At 36.8% G+C, this 19,452-nt stretch overlaps 1 protein-coding gene across 33 annotated transcripts in view; it reads right to left on the reverse strand.

The window, feature by feature from the left end:
• Window positions 1-19,452, reverse strand: part of NRXN1 (neurexin 1) — a 740,630-nt gene that overhangs the window by 92,491 nt on the left and 628,687 nt on the right. For 21 of the 33 annotated variants that reach the window (XM_074897419.1, XM_074897417.1, XM_074897407.1 and 18 more), the window contains 2 exons: window positions 7,165-7,254; window positions 5,392-5,711 (listed from right to left, as the gene is read on the reverse strand). In XM_074897419.1, the coding sequence (XP_074753520.1) occupies window positions 5,392-5,711; window positions 7,165-7,254 (410 nt within the window). The remainder of the gene's footprint in view (window positions 1-5,391; window positions 5,712-7,164; window positions 7,255-19,452) is intronic. The other 12 variants (XM_074897427.1, XM_074897426.1, XM_074897425.1 and 9 more) reach the window with 3 other exon arrangements.

Genomic DNA, 19,452 nt, shown 5'->3' on the forward strand with positions numbered 1-19,452 from the left:
GGCACTGCAAACCACAGAGTGGATAATTTTAAACCAAGACGGGTGGAAAATACTCTTCCTCCAATTAACTACATTGATTTAATGATTAGTGTGTCTCCATAAAATATATTCACATTTCCTATCCTGTGTAACGGTTGTGTACTCAACTACAATTCTTAAAATTGAACTCTTTCAATGAAAAACACCCCTGTCTTTTTCAAATGCTTGTTGTTATTTAGCAGGTGAAGACACTGAGCCAAAGCCTGTCATTGTCCCTGCTACAATGAATACCATTTAAATCTGCTGCTTCAATACATGTAAAGAAACATACCCTTCACCTGATGTATGCCCTCCAAGGCAACTGACCAAATTTCAGCTCATCAATTTAATATGAAGTCAATTTGATTCTGCTTGACCAAAAATCAGTGCCTATTGTTCCAAAACATGCAATCATCTCACACTATATTGCAATTGTTAGTTAAGTGGCTTAGTGTTATTGATAAGAGCCCACTCTGATGAGAACAAAGAGGACTGCCAGAATCCCTTATGAAAAATTAAAAAAGCTATTTTGCACACAACTTTCAGAAAATGTTTCCAATGCACAAGAGCAGAGGCTTCTCTGTGGATGGGCTGTCATAATCAAATCCTTAGAAACGGATGGGAAATGAGCATATTATTCTTGATTTACTATCACTTCATTTATGATTTCCAGTTAATACGATCCACAAAGCCATGCCAAAGAGATACTAAAGGCCTGATTGTGCTATCCTAATTCAAGCAAAACCCGTACTCCAAGTCCTTTTGAAGCCTTTCTGCTTCTGCCAACTCCTGCAATTTTTATTGCAAGCCTTGCAGTACTTGGTGTTTCGCTTAACATTCTGGCTCCTGGAGTTATGCAACATGTGAATCTCCTTTATTTTCAATTTTAAAAGAAGTTTATCGCCTTCATGATTGAATAGAAAAACTTGCAAATGAGACTTTTAAAAACTGTCAGAAATAAAAGAGAAGAAGAGGAAAGAACTGTAACATTTTGCTGAATAACTTCATAAAGAGGATGATATTTTTAGACAAAATTCACAATTTCTGAGCCCCAGTGCATACTCACGGCTCACCAAAAGTAAGCAACACATAGCTGCATGTTTTCACTTAACACAAACCCTATTCTTGTAACACTTAAGGTTGGGGATTTCTTCTCATGCTCGTAAAGGTATGTAAAACATTGAGCCTCCCCCTGTCCAGTGTGGAGGGAATGAAGGACCTCCCCTGCAGTCCTCAGCTACTCTGCCAGTGGCAGTGGTTTCCCCAAGCGTCAATGGCAAAGTGAGAACCAGAGAAAACTTCTCATTGACCACCCAACTGGTGCCTGTTTTGCACCAACTTCCCAAATGGGACAAACTGGGCAGCCCAGTCCTTAAATTGCCTGCTTGAGAGTCTACCATAAGCTATGCAGTGACCCTTCAGGACAGCTGTAGCTTGGGGGCTGCTATCTGAAGAGCCTGAATCAAAACCAGGCAGTAAACTCTCTCTCCCATGATGGCTGCAAATCCACACATTGCTTGCTAACACTGAAACAGCACAATGCTTGCTTTATTTCCCTCTTCCTCCCACCTCCTAATTTCCTTTTTTTTTTTTCCCCCTCCTTACCTGATACCCTTTGTTTACTCTGTAAGCTATTTGAGGCAGGGGTTGTCGCTTCCTATGTGTTTATGCAGTGCATTGCATGGAGGTTGACAGCTGTAGATGCCATTATAATCAAAGGAGAGGGATTTTTAAGGCGCTAAGGAAAATGAGGTATTCACCTACCACTGACATTCAATAGGCTTTGAGTACCTTTTTCCCCTTTAAAAAAATCTGCATTTACAAGTATAATAATTAAGATGCCTGTCATCACCAAAACATTCATTGTTAAAATATGACACAGCCTCCAAGTAGGGAAAACCTTCATTTAGAGCAGAGTCACTAGCAAAAAAAAGTTTTATTTTTTTCAGAAGCACTAAGACCTCATTTGTCTAAAAACACGCACAACAGTATTCAACATACTTTCTGAAAGTATCATGTCTATCTTGTATCATACATTGCATTAGTTAGATATCTGCTGAGAAGCACACACTCCATCAATTTAAGCACTAACACTGTAGATTTTTTTAAAAGAACATTTCCTATAAATAGAGATTTAAATGATCTTCTTTAAGTATTGTAATCTTTAATTGAATTCAATACCTCTGCAAATGGAGCAAACAATCTCTGACTGATTAGATCATTTGCTCTATTCCATTTCAGACATGCACTGGTTTGCAGTAATATAAGGTTTTTTCATTAGCAATTGCTGTTCAGCTGCATATTTTCTTCAGTAACCTAATTAATGCTAGAAAGGTAACTTTTCTTCTTGTGCATTACAGTATGTCAATGGAGTTGACACTATTGCAGAGGTTATATACAAATAAAAATAATCCAAAAATTATAAAGGACAAAAATGAAAGTGAATGCAGAAATTAAAAGTAGATTTTCCTTGGGATGATGAGAGCCTTCATCTCCCAGTGACATCATGATGGAAAGTGATTACTCAGCACCCTGCAGGACAGACACGTGGGAGTCCTATGGGTCACTAGCACAGACATGATTATATATGAGCAGAATAAGAAGACGGATATTAATAAAGATAAGAAATTACATCCTTAATTTGACTCAGTAGTTTCCTAGGTCTGAGTCTGTTGCAGGTATAACATAGCATCCTGCAGACAGATTTCAGCTTTGACTTTGGGATGTTATCAATCTCTTTAAATCAAATCACAGGCCTGATTGTAAACTGTGTTCCAGTGCAGTCCCTGAGTAATTAAGTGTATAGTTGTAATGACAATACAGATCCTACCAGGCAGGATGTTCAGACATAGATAAAGTAAACCACTGTGTATTATTAATGGCAAGAAGGGCTCAGTTATACAGTCAGGATGCCATGTGCTGTAATGACATTAACACTGAATGCTTTCCTCACAAATGTTGATAAGATACAGAGTTTCAGATGGGCTGGCACCAGGCAATCTAAGAGGTGAGAAGTTGATTGAAACCTTCACCCCCAGAACGTGCTTTGGCAAGATACTGTGCACCTCAGGATGCTCCTGGAGCCCGCCTGAAGCTTGCCATGGTGGGACATCAAAGAGCAAGTGCTCGTGGTATTGGGGTGAAGCTGCTTCAGCCAGGAGGGGGTGAGGGAATGGCACAGTTGTATTGAGGTCACTCTGCTCCAATGGCAGTGAGGTGCTCTAATAACATTGTGTAGATGCTCTGATAAAGTCAGTAAGGGACACACCTTATTTCAGGCACCACAGTCTAGAAACAGAAGATCTTTGGAAGATCATTTTGCCTAATTGTCTGTTTCCCCTCTTCAGAAAATACTACACCTCACCATAGTTGTTAGCTAAAGAAATTTTTTTCTTTTCTAAATATGCCATTGGAACACCTCAAAGAGAAAAATCTGAGTGGCTAAACATCCAAACAAGTGTATAAATCATACTAGGGAATACTCCTGGAAACTGAGGCCAAATGACAAAGCAAACAGCAAACACGCACCAGCAAACTCCCATTGCCCACAGATCATGCAAGCTGCCAACTGGGAATGGTCCCTGTAATGTCTGTCCTCCTATACTGCGCCTGGGACAGTGGCAGAAACCAAAAGCATGCTTGGAACTGTGAGAACAGTTTAATTTAGTTTAATTCTAATTTATTAGCATTCAATTAGTCCAAATTCTTCCACTCTGTAAACATGTCCTGCAATTTTAGATGCAGATGTAAATTTGATAAAGTCTTACATTTCATTGCTGTGAAACCGGGGATACTATTTAAAACAGAATTAATAACAAAGAAAATTTATTGGCTATCTAATAAAAACACCATAGCTTACTAAAATCATTGTCAAAAGAACTGCAGCCTGTGGTCTACAATGGATGCCATGTTTTAAAGGCAACTGGTTCCATGTATCTGTAGTTGGGTTTTAGTTGACCTCCCTGGTTTTTTTTTCCTTTGGATTCTCATGCACTTTACATAAACAAGGAAAATGCATAAAACCTGTGTTTGAAAATACAAAATGTTTTTTTAAAAGCTCACTTTTAACTTAAACGTTCTGCTTCAGCTTATAAAATAATAATTTTTACTTTTACTTCACTGTAGTTTTCAATCCATAGTATAAAGTGTACAAAAATACTACGGACAGAAAAACCGACGTGTCAAGTTTGATGCCCCGATCAAATTCAAACTGTGAGTTGAGGTTTTACACAGAAAACAGGCAACTTGACCTCAGCCTCCCAGTCTAATCAGTATGTTCTCCTTCATTCTTGAGAAAATTAACCTCATTCATCATGTCATGCTCCTGTTCCTCCCTATGGCTGATGATGCTTTCTTTGCTCCCTGTCCTACTTCTGGATCTCAGAGTGACTGTCATGGCTTGATGGCACAGTGGGCACACAAGCAAGCACGTGAACCAAGTAAACATAAGAAAAGCTTTTAGCCGTGTAGCTTTTTTTCTCTGGGTGTTTTTTTTTTTGTTGTTTGTTTGTGGGTTTGGTTTGGGGTTTTTTTAAGACAGAATAAATACGAAAGAATCTTCCCTGCCACAGAAATGTCTTGGTAAGCTTTAGGTTTTTAAACCACAAAGTCTGAATGTTGTTATTCTGGGTATCCACAAGATGAAGGTACTTCATTCACTCACCTGGTTTTCCCCCTCCTTTTCCTGATAATTAAATTCCCCCACATATTATACAGAGATCCTGACAAAACCTGAAAGCTACTAAATATATCACTAAATTCATGAGATGCAAATAACCTCAACAAACAGTAAACAAGAGCCTCTGACTTGGAGCCTGAGTCTCCCAGGGTGCAGAGTGCTCTTAATTCCCTCTGCTGCCACTGCCTCTTACAAAGAATTTTGCCCGAGAAGATGATCAGTTGTGGGATTAAAGAAAGTGCTAATTCCCTCTTTTTCAGCCTCTTCCAACTTTTTGGCTTCCTCTTCCCTCTTCAGAATGGGTCTCTTTTCTCTATCTTACAGATAAAGTCACCACTCCATTTCATTATCTCTGATTCCCACACTGAAAATAATCGATATAAGCCGTCAAAGGAAGAAAGAGTATTTAAAAATACGCATCACCATGAAGATGGGTGACAGGGCAATAAAACTGAGTACAAAAAAATCTCAATTGGTAAATTTGCCTTATTTAGAAGAACAGCAAAGTCCTTACTTTCCCTCTAAATGATGATCAACAGGGCATCCATAAGCCATGTACGGTACAGAACTTTTATCTATAATTCATGCATTTTTTTCAACAGGAACAATGTCATCTGCAGAGTGAAGCCTGAAGATCTAGGAAGCCACACTCACAGATGGGAAAATATTTGCAAAAGGCAAGGAAGCCAACTAACCTGACCAATAGGTTCTTTTGTCGGGGTCTTTCCTCTTCTAGCAGTGCTTGTGGCCAAAGTGGTGGTGGTTTCCATGACTGACGTGGACATCTCAGACTGCATCGCTGTGGCTGTGGACTCGGTTGTCATAGAGGAAGGCACTTCACCAACAAGTCTCACATTTCCTTCTATCACGATGTTGGCATCATTTTCTGCTGCCATATTCAGAACTTTCAAGCCATTGTAGTAAAGACCAGAGAGCTGGCCTTGGAAAGGGTGGCCACGTTCCTTGCCTCCAATTTTTATGGTTGCTTGGCTATTGAAGATTGTGAGCTGACGCCCTGCGAAGATAACATTATATACATGCAAAAATGTTGACTGTGAACACTATACTCTACAGAAGTGATAACAGATTGTCATGGGGTGAATAATGAGAGCAATAAACTATAAGAAAAGGATTTGACTCATAATTCATTGCTTTTTAATGAGGTGTCCATGAAATGCATAAATTTTGAGAGCATTTACATTTTTCTTAATTTATGACGTTTTGGTTTTTTGTTTTTTGTTTTGTTTTTTTTTTTGCTAAAAGGCCAATCAAATATATTTGCAAATGTGTTTAGCACTACAAACGATACCCCTCTCCCTTTTACCTGAAAGCAGTGTTAAGCTTTTTTCGTGTTTGTCAAGAACGCCAGGTTTCTAATTCCTTAAGATTACTTTTTCTTCAAGTCTGCCAACATTTCAAAGTTTTTTCCACTCAATACAGCATAGGTCCTATAGCTTTAAGTATGTACATGTGAGTTTATGTATGTATAGACATATACAAATATGTATATACACACAGAGAGAGTTTATATCTATGCCAACAAGTCACTAGGTCAAATGAATTTTAAGAATATATGTTATGCGGTAATCTGTCATATCTCTATATAAGTGAATAAAATATTTACTTTTTAATTAAATGTTTCCTTTTTGTATTTAAATGTTTATTTTCCTTCAACATACACTCTGAAAAGAAACACATGGTTCACAATGAGTATCTCAGAGGCAGATTCAGAAATAGATGTCTGATTGGCTTTCAGCAAGGCTATCAATTAAAATAAAAGATTTTAGATGTAAAAGCGGCTTCAGAAATGATACACATACCAATGGAGAAATCATGGCACATTTCCATTAAACAGAGAAATCCTCAGCAACAGTACCACTCTTAGTAAATAGAATAGTCACTTTAGCAGATTGGTTTCTGCTCACAAAAAGCATGCACACAACTTTAAGTTCTGTTTTAATTAGTGTTTGTTCCAAAATCCCCTTAGAAGGTTGCAAACGTTAAAGGGACTTCATTTTGATTGGCAATTCATATTGCCCACTATTTAAGATACCTACAGTTTAAACAAATTTTTTTTTTCAGGACCATAATGAAGATATCATAACTACATATATTTTTAGTTAATAATTTAGATGCTGGAACATGTAATATCATCTATGAATGATTTATAATTTTTGGTTAATGTTTGCTATGAGTACCTTCATAGATTGAGTTAGTGGATTATATTTAACAGTCCCTTTAACCTTAAGTTAACAGGGTAAGATTATTAAACAGCTGGTACTTCTAGAAATGTATAGAAATTATTATACAAGGTATGCAAATATTACTCTATATTTTACTTTTTAAAATTTGTTTTTAATTTAGTTTTACTGAAATTTATTTTTTATGTTTATTAGTGTTACAATGAAGTACTACTTGGTTATGTTCAAATTATTTTTTTATTTGAAGTTTTAATCAATGTTTTTTACCTTTGTCGAGTAGCCATTCATCAACTACTCGACCAAGTCGATATGGAATTCGCTGTCTAGCAATCGCCAGGCGCTCGTTATCATTGTTTCCTTTAAAGTTTAAAGAGACATTTCATTGGTTAAAATCTGTAAGGTCAAAGGTTAAAAGTTAATACTTAAAGCTTGAGCTATACAGTTGCCACATGATTTTTTGAAATTTGGAATTTTAAAAAGTGCTACCTAGAACATTTCATGGTTCAGACTTTTCATTCATTCATTTATTTTATTTTAGCAAACAAAATTATTCCTATGTTAATTGAAAATTAGAAATCTGCATTTGAGCTAGGTTATTAAACTTATGTTATAGACAGACCCAAAAAACAAATTTAAACATCATCGAATGGCTTTACAAAAAATGATCATTGACTTCAGGGTTTTGTCTTTTTTGATGTTTCTTATTAACTAGTTAAACATGTTCAGGTGAAACAGGTTTAAGTTTTCAAAAGACATCCAACCTCTCACTCCAGGTTAATCATTTAAAGAAGAACACCACATCTCTTAATCACCATCTAAGGCACACTTACTTCTGCTGTCTAGTAATAGATCTGCTGTAACTTATTTCCTAACAAGAAAAGATACATTCTTCTTTGCTTCATTTAAATAAATTCCAGATATTCAAATATATGGTACAGAACAGACCAGGGTATTCACCATTTGTACATTCTCATAGCACACGTTGACAATGTCTTGAAGGAACACCAAGGCTTTGACAAAAGTGACTTGCTGAAACGTAGCCTGGTTCTAAAATGTGGAAGCGCTTTAAAATTTAGCAAGAGATCATCTGTAGTGGGGTTTCATAAATTAAGAACTAACCAGAACTCAGCAATGCAATACAAACACTTGTCATATTTGAAAACTGTATCTATTCTCAGTCTGTGCAGAGATCTTTGATGTCTTTAAATAAAACAATGAGGTAAAATAAGGCTGGTACAGTCAGAAAAATATCAAACAGGAATAATTAGCAAATAACTTTAAAAATTTATTTCTGATTGGAGCTTTCTGTGTTTGAATGATATAGGTGTGATCCCTCAGAAAACCATGTCTTCTACTTAAAACTTTTCTTAGGAGAATGGCAAACTTAAATGTTTCATTCAATGTACAGGTTTTCGGTTGCAGTAGTATTTTAGACCAACAATACCTTTTTCTTCCATTGTAATGGTTCATATTATTAAAGAACCTGAGAGATAATAAGAGTCAGATGAGTAAAAAGCAGTCATTCCTAGTTCAGGTCTGAATGCAGCGTCAATCTTACTAGCTCAAATGTGCATACTGTCTTTGACTTCAAAACCCACCAACAAACATATCTGCAGTGGAAATGTAAGTACAGGATGCAGTAGCCCACATAGTGCTTAGAAATAAATTTTCTTGAGCTAGAAAGACCTTACTGCTAATTATCAACCAAAGTATTATCCAAATTCAGAAAACCAATGTTCTAGTTTGTTAGACAATCATCCCCACTATCAGCATCACAAGACAAAACAGGCTTGCAGGGAAGAATCAGTACCATAGCCTCCAGAAATAGCAAGAGCAACAGCTGCTGTGCAAAAAACCATGGTGGGTTTATGCAGATACTTATGTATCTGTGACATGACACTACTATTTCTCATGTTCCATGTCTCCCTCATTTTTTTTAACATGGACATAGTTCACTATGCCAGAAGCTGATCTATTTTCTTTTGAGAGGATGTTCTTTTCCTATTCACTTTCCAATACAGAAACATAGAATGGTTTGGTTTGGAAGGGACATTTGAAGATCATCTAATCCATCCCCCTTGCCGTGGGCAAGGACATCTCTCATTGGATCAGGTTGCTCAAAGCCCATTCAACCTGACCTTGAATACTTCCAGTGATGGGGCATCCACAACTTCCTTGGGCAACCATAGAAGCTGGTTCCACAACTTCTCTGGGCAAATACGCTCTGTGAACTTCTATATGGATGTCAATATTAAAAATTGCATGGGTGTATATATAAAAATATATACCTTTTTATTCATACACTTTGCTCTATTCTCAACTTTCAGAAACATTCTCTGTAAAACAGTATTTTACTGAAACTTTCCCTTTTCTGCCTTTCCAAGAAAGTGAAAATTTAGAATAAAAGGCTTTGGAACACAATTCTTGTGATGTAAGAATACAGAATGTCTTAAAAAAATTTTTTCTTTTATGATCTTTAAAATTACTGCTCTGCATCCTGGGGTCCTTCACTTACAACAAGCTTCCTGTGACTAAATGGAAATTTGAGAAGTACAGAAAAAACATGAGAAATGTCAAGTGACCAACATAGATACAAAGATAAGTAGTGTGACTCTCCATGTTTCTGTTCTGGATCTGTATCATAAACTAAATATATACATATATATGCCAGCGAGTTAATAATTTATATTCCCTGACAGTTACTTTTTAACACTTATATTTAGCTTTTCAATAAGATGTTTCTATAGTTTTCACTGAGACATTATCAGTTAATAGAACATCCTATTTCCAACAGGTTTCCTTAACCTAAGACAAAGGAATCATGAGACTTTTGTTGCTGTTGGGTATGGGGTTTTTTGTTGATTCTTCTATGTCATTTGTAAGAAAAGGACAAAATTTTCAGAGGAGATTTGCAGGCATAAAGAATCTATTAACACAATGGAAGTAAAAGTCTCATGGACATAAATCATTCACTCATCAGATTCACCCACTGTTACTCACTGGATGCCGTCCATGAACAAATGCTCCCTAGACCTCAGGAGATCCATACAGTCACATCAAAATGAAAGTGTTCACAACTGCATACACTTGGAAGGCATTAAAGTCTATGTTGTTTATTCAACTAGTGGGTGCAAATTAGGTGCATTTAGTAGAAAGACCCTCTGCAGCCACCACTCTGTATCCCTAACACTATGGGATCTCTCTACTGTAGTTCCATTACTAACACAGGATTTATCTTAGACAAGGTTTATTGCTGTCTCCACTTTCACTACTTGGCAGCTGCTCCAGGATATTTCTATGGTAAGCGTGGAAACTCCTCTGTGAATTAACAGCACGAATTTAGTCCTGGCTAGCTTATATATTTCTTTGAATTATTCAATTAAAAAATCCATGCAGTATGTACATTTTTTGGATAATATTGCACCCTCTTATAATGTGATTCTATCTATAAATTATGTTTTATACTAACTGCAGCAGTCTTGCACCACTGGGAGAAAAACACAAATGAAAAGCAAGAGAATAACCATTTGATTTGTAAAGGTCACACAAAAAAATAATAGCTGATTACATTAGCCCATCCCTCATCAGAGAAAAAGCACATTGTGAAATGCATCTCAATTTGACACTATTGCATTAGCTTAAATTCTTCTAGTTTATAATATAAATGGAAGGGCTAGGGGGAAATGGTGTGGAACTTATCCAGATTTAGTTTCAAGAACACATAGGTTTAGTAATGATGAAACTAGTAGACACACATGTAACTTCGTAACTACGTTTAAAAAAAAAAAAAAAAAGTGATATGTAGCACCGAAAATAACAGAAGTGACATTAAAAGCAAAAAACATCCTATCATTACATCATGAAAAACATACACCTTTTCTATAACTGCTCCTTCCCAAACAGCTGGTTTGGGTCATACACCCAGCTACAACAAGTCTGGATAGCCCCACTGAATTCAGTAAATCTGTGTGCGTTTACTTTATCTGGTAATCTCATCCCCAGCAGGGAAAACATAAATACCACATATTGTTTTTCTCAGGGGTATTCAGTGCACATTTTTCATGCTTACTTTATTTATGCATGGTTTTACCAATATGGTGAACCACAAAGAACTTCTTCAGTAAAAATCACTTCCGAGAAGGGTAATATATGTTTTCATACTCTAAATAAACCTGTGGCTTTGAGATTTTATTTCTGTTACCCATCTGAAAGATTAAGTGCTCTGGCAGGAAAGCTTTTCAACCATAATTCATAAAAAACAACTGATATGCCTAAATTTTAATTGTAGGCAGCTATGTGACTATCCAGCATGACTCCTCCTGTTTATATGTCCCAGATTTCTTTGATTAAAAAAGCTGGGTAGAAATGATTCACTCAGGATGTGCACTGTGACATTGTCTAACCTGATTGAATTCTAGATGGCTTCATTCTTCTGCCAAATAGATAATATTTTGTCACAACACAGTGTTAATTCTGTACGGACAGAAAGACTTCAAGGGAATAACAATAATTTCAAAGAATCAAGGTAAGCAGAGAGGAGCAGCAAAGGTCAAATCTTTAAGTCAGAGCTAAATCTTGTGGCAAGATTGAGAAGAAGCAGTCCAAAAAAACTTTAATCATACCTTTATATCTATAGGTCAGCTGGGACAAACCAACTATGTGAACTTCACTAATATGTATTTTATCCCTCCTGATTTATTATATTGTCAGTGCTGGAGTGTAATTCTATTTTGTTCTCTGAAATAAAGGTGTCAGTTATTGATGTGAAATAGCAGCATCCTTGAAAGAGAATAAGTAAGAAGGTTGAAAATCGAGAGTCTGTGAAGAACAACCTAGACTAGAGAATATTTTCTTTGAAAAAAACCCTTTAACAGAATACAAATTCACCTTGTTAGTCTCAGTGATCTGCTAGGGAAATAAATAATGAAGTGATGAAAACAAGGTCTATCTCCATTTATAAACAACCACTCTCTTGCTAGTTTTGCTCATCATGATCTCGACACCGCTATTTCTGAATCATGACTCCCCTGACATCTGCAAGAGGAAGGCAGAGACCCATATCATTCCTCCAGATGCAGTTAGGGATGAAACCTGACTGAAGTACCAACTGCACAGCCTGAAAGGAAGCCACAGCAGCTCTGTGGTACAGGGGCAAACTGTCCACACAGTGTCTCACAAGGCAAGGCTAGGAAATCTCGGTAATGGCCCATACTAAAGTTCTTTTAAATCATCTATTACTGTTACCATGCACACACACTTGTGTATACAAATATATATTAATGTTGGAATAAAATGGAGAAGCAAAGACTGTGGTCTAAAATTTATACAACAGATGATTTTGCACATGCAGATTGCCTGTTCCCAGCAAAAGAGATAGTGATAATTTAAGTGCCATCAGTTTCAAGCACAAACTTCCACATGACTTGCACATAATTTTGTCATGCTGGTGTTTACACTGGCTCCATGTCTTGGCCATAGGTGGATGCTATCTGTGTCATCACAGTCACAGTGTAAATTGATATTAACAATACAACAGATTCAGACTGTAATGTGTTTCAAATAGCCAATATACAGACATTCTCTAAAGCTGTATTAAGATTCAAATTTAAATAGTCTTTAACTGTCATCTAAGAAATGCAGTGGCTTTATCTGCATTGCTCTGTTTGACCAAAGACCTCTTTAGCGAGGTCACTCAGGCTGCAGACCCAGAGAATGTTCCCAGACTTTCCTTGCACAGTGAGTAGGGTGTGCTAGGGCATAACTTTACTTCATCTGCCACTGTAGGCCTCTAGAAAGTCTTGCTCCTAGAATACTTAGCTCCTAAATGCTCTGCAGCACATTTCATCATCTGATCCTGCCTCCAGCCGTAGTATTACCCACAAGCATCTTGTCCTCAGCAGCCATCAGTAAGCTCACCTTTATGCCTGCAAACACCAGATCACCTTTTCCATCACCCTGGGTACAGGATGTACAGTCCTGAGACTGATGGGGCAGAGGACAAGAGGTCTAGGTCCACCCCAGGAAATCACTGTGTGTGGGGGACACACTGACATTGCTCTGACCTATAGTTTTGCCGAGGGTTTACAGACTTGGCTATTAGTGTTTCATCCAGAAATCAGTTCTGGATGGATCAGATGAAGCTCTGTGTGTTTTCATGTTCCTAAAATATGCCAGCTCTACCTGTTACAATGTGTAGGATGATGAGTTGGGAGAGATGGAAGAGGATACAGTGGTCAGTTTTGAAGACTATTGTACAAGGAGTCACATATCCAGAAGGCTGATTTTGGTCTTCTCCAGTGTTCAAAGGGAAGGTAGACACACACTTTTAGAATGTGTATTTCTTCCCATTGGACATCTTGAACAAACATTACCATCAGCTTGGTGAGAAGATAAAAGTGCAAAAAAACCTCTAAAATTAGAGAAAGAACCTGTAGCAAATAAGTTAAGAGTGCAGCTCTACCATGCCTTACTTTTGTTCCAGAAGAGCTACCTATAAAAAAAGAAACCACCATGAAGTATGACTTCTCCAAACTTTAAAGTGTCAAACCTGGCAAGTTCATATTAATGACCATAATATGCCCTTCTCACCCTACAGGGACTCCCAAATTCCTTATAATGAATATTAAGTATCCCAAGAGAATATTCTGCTTGCAGGATGATTGATGGCAGTCTTCATAGCACAGTAAAATCCCTCATCAGAGGCTTATAACACTGCTAAACACAAAGCAAAATGTAGATTGCCTTGAAGAAGAATCCAATTACCAGATTTATTGAAAGATGTATGTGTAAGTTCATTCCCATTCCACTGATAATACAGACTGTACCAAAACATCTTATGCTCACCTGTAAGCTCCTTGTTTCATGCTTGCATATTAAACAAACTAAATCATATTTTTACAGCTTTCTACAGGATAAAACTGAGAACTCTCATTAACCTCTCAGAGAGATCTGAACCTTTACTTCAAATCAACTACCTTCCGCCCTGTTTTGTTTTGATTATTTTTCACTGGATTAATTACTAATTAAATGAAGAGTGTGCTTTTCCTGACTCTCACTTCCTCACTTTAATGCAGTATCTGTCTCAGTTTGTGCAGTGTTGGATTGCTTACTTTGAGAGATTGGTGTATTATATCAAAAGCAAGCAAGAGAAGATGAAAAGCAACAAGAAGGAGATAACAAAACATAGGACTTGTCTGATAAATTAAAGGTCATATTTTGTTACCAGGAGTTTAAAAAAGATCCTTGGTACTATCTGTGCAGCATTTAAGGAGCTAATATCATAAGGCTGCTGCTAAAATAAGCAGGAAAAATTATAGAATCATTAAAGAAGAAGATTAAAGTATCAAAAATGAATTGTTGTAAGTACAATACCATGCCCCACATCACCCCAAGAGTGACATTTTGCAGTTTGCCAAGGTAAAGGACTCTGAACTGTTTCTAAATCATAATTCACAGCATATAAGGTTACTTGTCCTATAGAAATTTAACCAGAAGTTGACTGTAAGCAGTTTCTTATTCAATAGGTTTTCAAGAGCTGGAAAATGAAAAATATTTCAACCCTACTATATCTAAAATTAGCTAGGTCTGAGATAGCAACTACTGAATGTGTTCTTCCGACTTTTGCCCAGGTAGCAATCTGGATGATCTTCATTTCATGTTAGCAAAGAGCTGCTATATAGAATGTCTCTTGACAGAAATAATACTCACATTATATAAATGAACAATGGCAAACGGAAAACACTGTGCTCAGCTCTTATTTTAGATTTCTATTGGTCTGTATCCCCATGAGTATCCAGTACTCAGGTAGAAGCCATCAATAAGAAGAGTCTTATTAACTACATGCAAGCCTCCTAATTAAGTTTAATCACACTGCAAGTTCCAAGGACAGAATAGGACAAACTGTCAAAAGGTCACTGCTCATCTCATTGCATTTTATTGTAGTCAGTGAAAGGCTTTGGGAAATTCTATTTATTTTTTCCATATATTATTTCTGGACCATTTGCAACATGAAACTTATCTGAAACAATTTAAAAAAAATTAAAATCTTCTGGGGTTAAATGCTGCTCTTGGTTATGGGTTTATATGAGAAAATGGAGTCTGGCCTTCAGCTGTGATCACCAAAGCCACTGCAATTGAACAGCTCTAGCAGACTGTTTAGAGGCAATGCAGGGTGCAGTGAGGGTAATTTCATGCTTGTTACATGACCACAGACATAAAAAAATATAAGAAATCCAAGGCAATCACAATCAACCCTCATCAACAGCACAGAAACTAACTTGACTTCAACTGCAAATATTAAAAATGTTGATTTCATGTTTTTTCAAAACGCATGAAAGCTTTAACTACCACTACACTCTAAAGTCCTGGACCATGCAGGTGCTTTGTCACACTACATCTGCTGAGGCTGCCTCAGCTTGTTCTCCTAGGGAAATGCATGATTACACATAAGTCAATGGAAACAACAAAAGTGGGGTCATTATTTGGACAAGCCTTTGCCAAGCAGAAGAAACCAAATGCACCCATACAGATAGAAAATGGCATTAAGAGATAAAAATCTGTTCTGTGTCAGCAGTGCTGCAAAAAAAGTAGCCCTTGGCCAAAGCAAGCTCCAGACTTTCAGTTCTGTCTAAAAGTGGCATTTCAATTTGTGTATTTATGCCTTGCAGACATTTTACTATAAAAGAATAATCTATTTCAAATGGAAAGGTTTAAACTTGTACATATAGGGATTTTCTTAACGCTTTTGGCAAGACATAGAAACAGAAACTGTAAATAATAGAAACAGATGCTCAGCGAGATAAAAGTAGAGGAGTGCTTTAGGACTGCAGAACTACAATGAGCAGTCCACCACGCAATACCATAATGGCCGTGCACAGACTTCTAGCAGTGATTTAGTTTTATCTGTTAAAAGGTGGAATAATCCGATTCCTTAATTATACATAAAAAAAAAATCTTCACTGTTATTTTCCATTTAAATTACTCTGTAATACTTAGCATGTCACTATAACTTTCTAAGAAATACAGATTTAAAAAAAAAAATCTGCAGTGTTTCCAATTAACTAAGTATTTTCCCCTTGTGATTGTTTCACCTCAGATTTTGTGTAGTCTGAGAAGACCGAGAATTATTGTGAAACATTTTGTTTTGCTTTGAGATTCGGATTTTGAAGAAAATTGAAAACTGCAATACTCAAAGGCTCTAGATTTTTATGTACAAAACTCTTCTATAGTTTCCTTCTTTTATGATTTAGGAAGTTCTCAAAGGAGGGAAAGATGGTTGACATGACATATTTATCACTTCCCTGAATTCTGTGCTTCATGACTTTATGTATTCTCCATTTAAAATGGGAGAAAGACCCACTGCTGATTAAAGCACCTGTGAGGGGAGGTAGGCGTGAGAAAAGCTGTCAGTGTTGTCACCAACAATTCCCATGGAATGTCTATTTCAGTGCGCCCTATTCTACAAAAGCCCTTAAAGGCACACTGAACATCGACCCCCAAAGCAATTATCGAGCGCCTTGCTAAATGATGGCTGGAAAAGGCCTTTGAAGCTACAGATCTCTTCTTGGATGTTTTCAGACAACAGCCTGTGTCAAGCCAGCCTTGGGCAACTAGAAGAGAAAGCCACCAACTCCAGTACCAAATCTAGCACATATGGATCTGACCTGCACCAGCTATATCAAGATATCCCACCCAATTCTTCAAGTTCTTGCCTAGAACACACTTTCATACGAGGAGCTATTCTGTTTTAAAGTTAACAAGGTCACATTTTAGATGGACAATGCAAAGCTGGCAGCTAACTTTCATGTAGGTCTAAATTTATTGACTTGATTTTCAGAGTTAATCTGAGTTGAAACACCAGAATGAAAAAAAACAATCAATATTGAACTATTTAGGCATATATGAATTTGCAAGGAAATATGCAATCACTAGTCAACTGTCAGTATGTTTAATTTTTCATTTTCCTTTACAAAAATCCATTTGCTGATGCAATATCCAAAAAGTAGACATGACTTTCTACACTGAAACACTTATGAAATGTTAAATGGGGAAAAGAACAACTTTTGAAAGAAAATAGCTCAGCTAGCACAATTTACACATCCATTTTTTTCAGAAAACTACTTGACCTTTTAAAAACATACTGAAACCCAGTATGTTGAAGAAATTAGATAAGGGTATCATCCTTCCAGCTTTATGAATTCTAGTAGCTTCTTTAACACGAAGCACTAATGCATAATTAAAATATAATGCAATACGCTATTTAAATTATTCTTATTTTTAAATGACAGTATTGAGTGATGAAATATTAAATAAATATCTAATTCTAAGCAGATAATACACTAACAGCTGAAACGTGCAGATGGCTTACTAATAAAATATTAATGCATTCCAGTTTAATAAGCGTATTTCAAGACAAAATTCAGAACTCTAATAATAAAGGACTACGCCATTCCATCAATGCACTGTCCACCATCACCCATGAAAGTACTGTCATGGAATCAACAGATTAGATGGGAAAAGGAAACGGCCTACCATCCTTGCTTTTATTCATATGTGCATGAATTTGCCACTGCTCCTGAAGTAGAACACTAGAATTCATAAACAAACTTTCATGGCAAATCCAATTAAGATTAAAATATGTCTAACTGCCAGGATGGATTGTTACCATCAATAAAGCACAAATTTAAAACATGTTTCTGACAAAGATTGGAGTAACATCCCATTTTGTTTTCTGTACAGAACACCCATGGTGCTCATGTCCACAGAGTAATGCCAGATAAGGAAAGTGTACAGACAGCAGATTATTTTTGACAGACTCTTGCAACAGGGCTCATCTTTCCAGCTCTGCTGGAAAAGCTGTATGCAGGCTTACTCCATAAAATGCTCTTTAACTAAAGTCAGCTACTGGAAAAAATACATGTAACAAACTGTGAGATATCAGACAGAATGGCTAAGCAAGCAGCTAACTAACAATCATTTTCCCAGCTACAAAGGATTTATAGATGTATAAACATACAAAGCTGAGAAAGATATATGATACATTAGGACTGAGGTAATATTTTCAGTATTCTCTTTTGGAAGCACATTCTCAGTTTAATGCAATAAGACTGACATGTTTAAGGCATTGGATAGCTGCTGTTCAGCACAGTAATGTTTCTGGTAATAGTAATTATACCTGAAAACATTCTTTTTTCTGGTCCAACTTAGTTAATTCCTGGGAAGGTATAGTTATATCTGCATTACGAACACAATACTACCATGGCATTATTCTTATATTGACAGTACATTTCTAAGACAGTACATTTCTAAGATATACATAGGCATAATCTGATCTGTATATCACAGGATATGACTATTGTTTCACTTGATCCTGTATTCAGTCATAAAACCATTCTTTGGTTAATTCATAACCTGTAACAGCCTCAAACAGATCTTCCAGGAAAGTATCTTCTCCTAACGTGATGACACACAGTAGAGGAAAATCCATCACTGGTAAATTCTGAGGCTCACTGTTGAAATCAGGTGCTCTATTTCTTGCCTGAATTTCTTAGTTCTGGTTACAGCTTTCTAGGGACAGCTAAACAGCACTGCAACCATCTAGTGTTTTCTCCCCCTGAAAGCACTTATACTGTAATCAAGTCACTGCACAATTTTCTTTTTAACACTATAAATTAATTGAGATAGCACCTTTTTTGGGTTCTTGTTACATATGCCCCTTTTCTTTTTTTCCCCATAGAACCACAGACCCCTGGTACACACTTTGATGCCTGTTCCAGAGCTGGTTTCAAAGCGTTGCTGTAAAGGGTGGTAAAATCCTCCCCAATTCTTACATTTTAGCCTATTGTGTCCACAAAGCAATTTCCATAAACTCCTTTGTCACAGCATCACGTGATGTTTCAGATGGAGCAAGCTGGAAAATAAGACCTCCACAAGTGACTTCTCAGAATCATACATTTCCAGGACATTGTCTACATTGCCATAACCTTCACTCCTTCCTATTAGACCCATACCTTGGCATTTAGCACTGCTGCAGTGCTCTCTGCAACTTTAAAGCCTCCCGGCTTCTTAAGCAATCATGTTCACACACCACATTTGCCCTGCCCTCACTATTATTTACCACTTTTTTTTTTTGTCCTCATAACAGTCACACATCATCAGCATTGACTTTATGCAGACTTCCAGGCAACTTATAAAAGTGTTAGACATTTTCATGCCCAGTACAGAACCCCACTGGACATGTTGCCAGTCAATGAATGCTCCTCACTTATAACCATTTTTTGCATGCAATATTGAGTTTATGAGCTCAAGCTGACTAATGAAAAATTAACTATATTCACCACTCATCATTTTTATGAAGAGTATCCATCAGCTTTGGGACTGACAATGAGATGTGTAGCTGTAATATGCAGGCTCCCCAAAGTCACTGCAACAACTAACACATCAGTGCTGCACCTCTACAGATGGTAATTTGGCTCATAAAGGATGATTGATACATGCAGGATACCTACGAGCACCAGAGAAGTTAAAAAGGCAGGAGGAACCCTGAAACAGACTGAA

Source organism: Athene noctua, chromosome 1, assembly GCF_965140245.1.
Source record: "Athene noctua chromosome 1, bAthNoc1.hap1.1, whole genome shotgun sequence".
In the NCBI taxonomy this organism is placed as follows: Eukaryota; Metazoa; Chordata; class Aves; order Strigiformes; family Strigidae; genus Athene; species Athene noctua.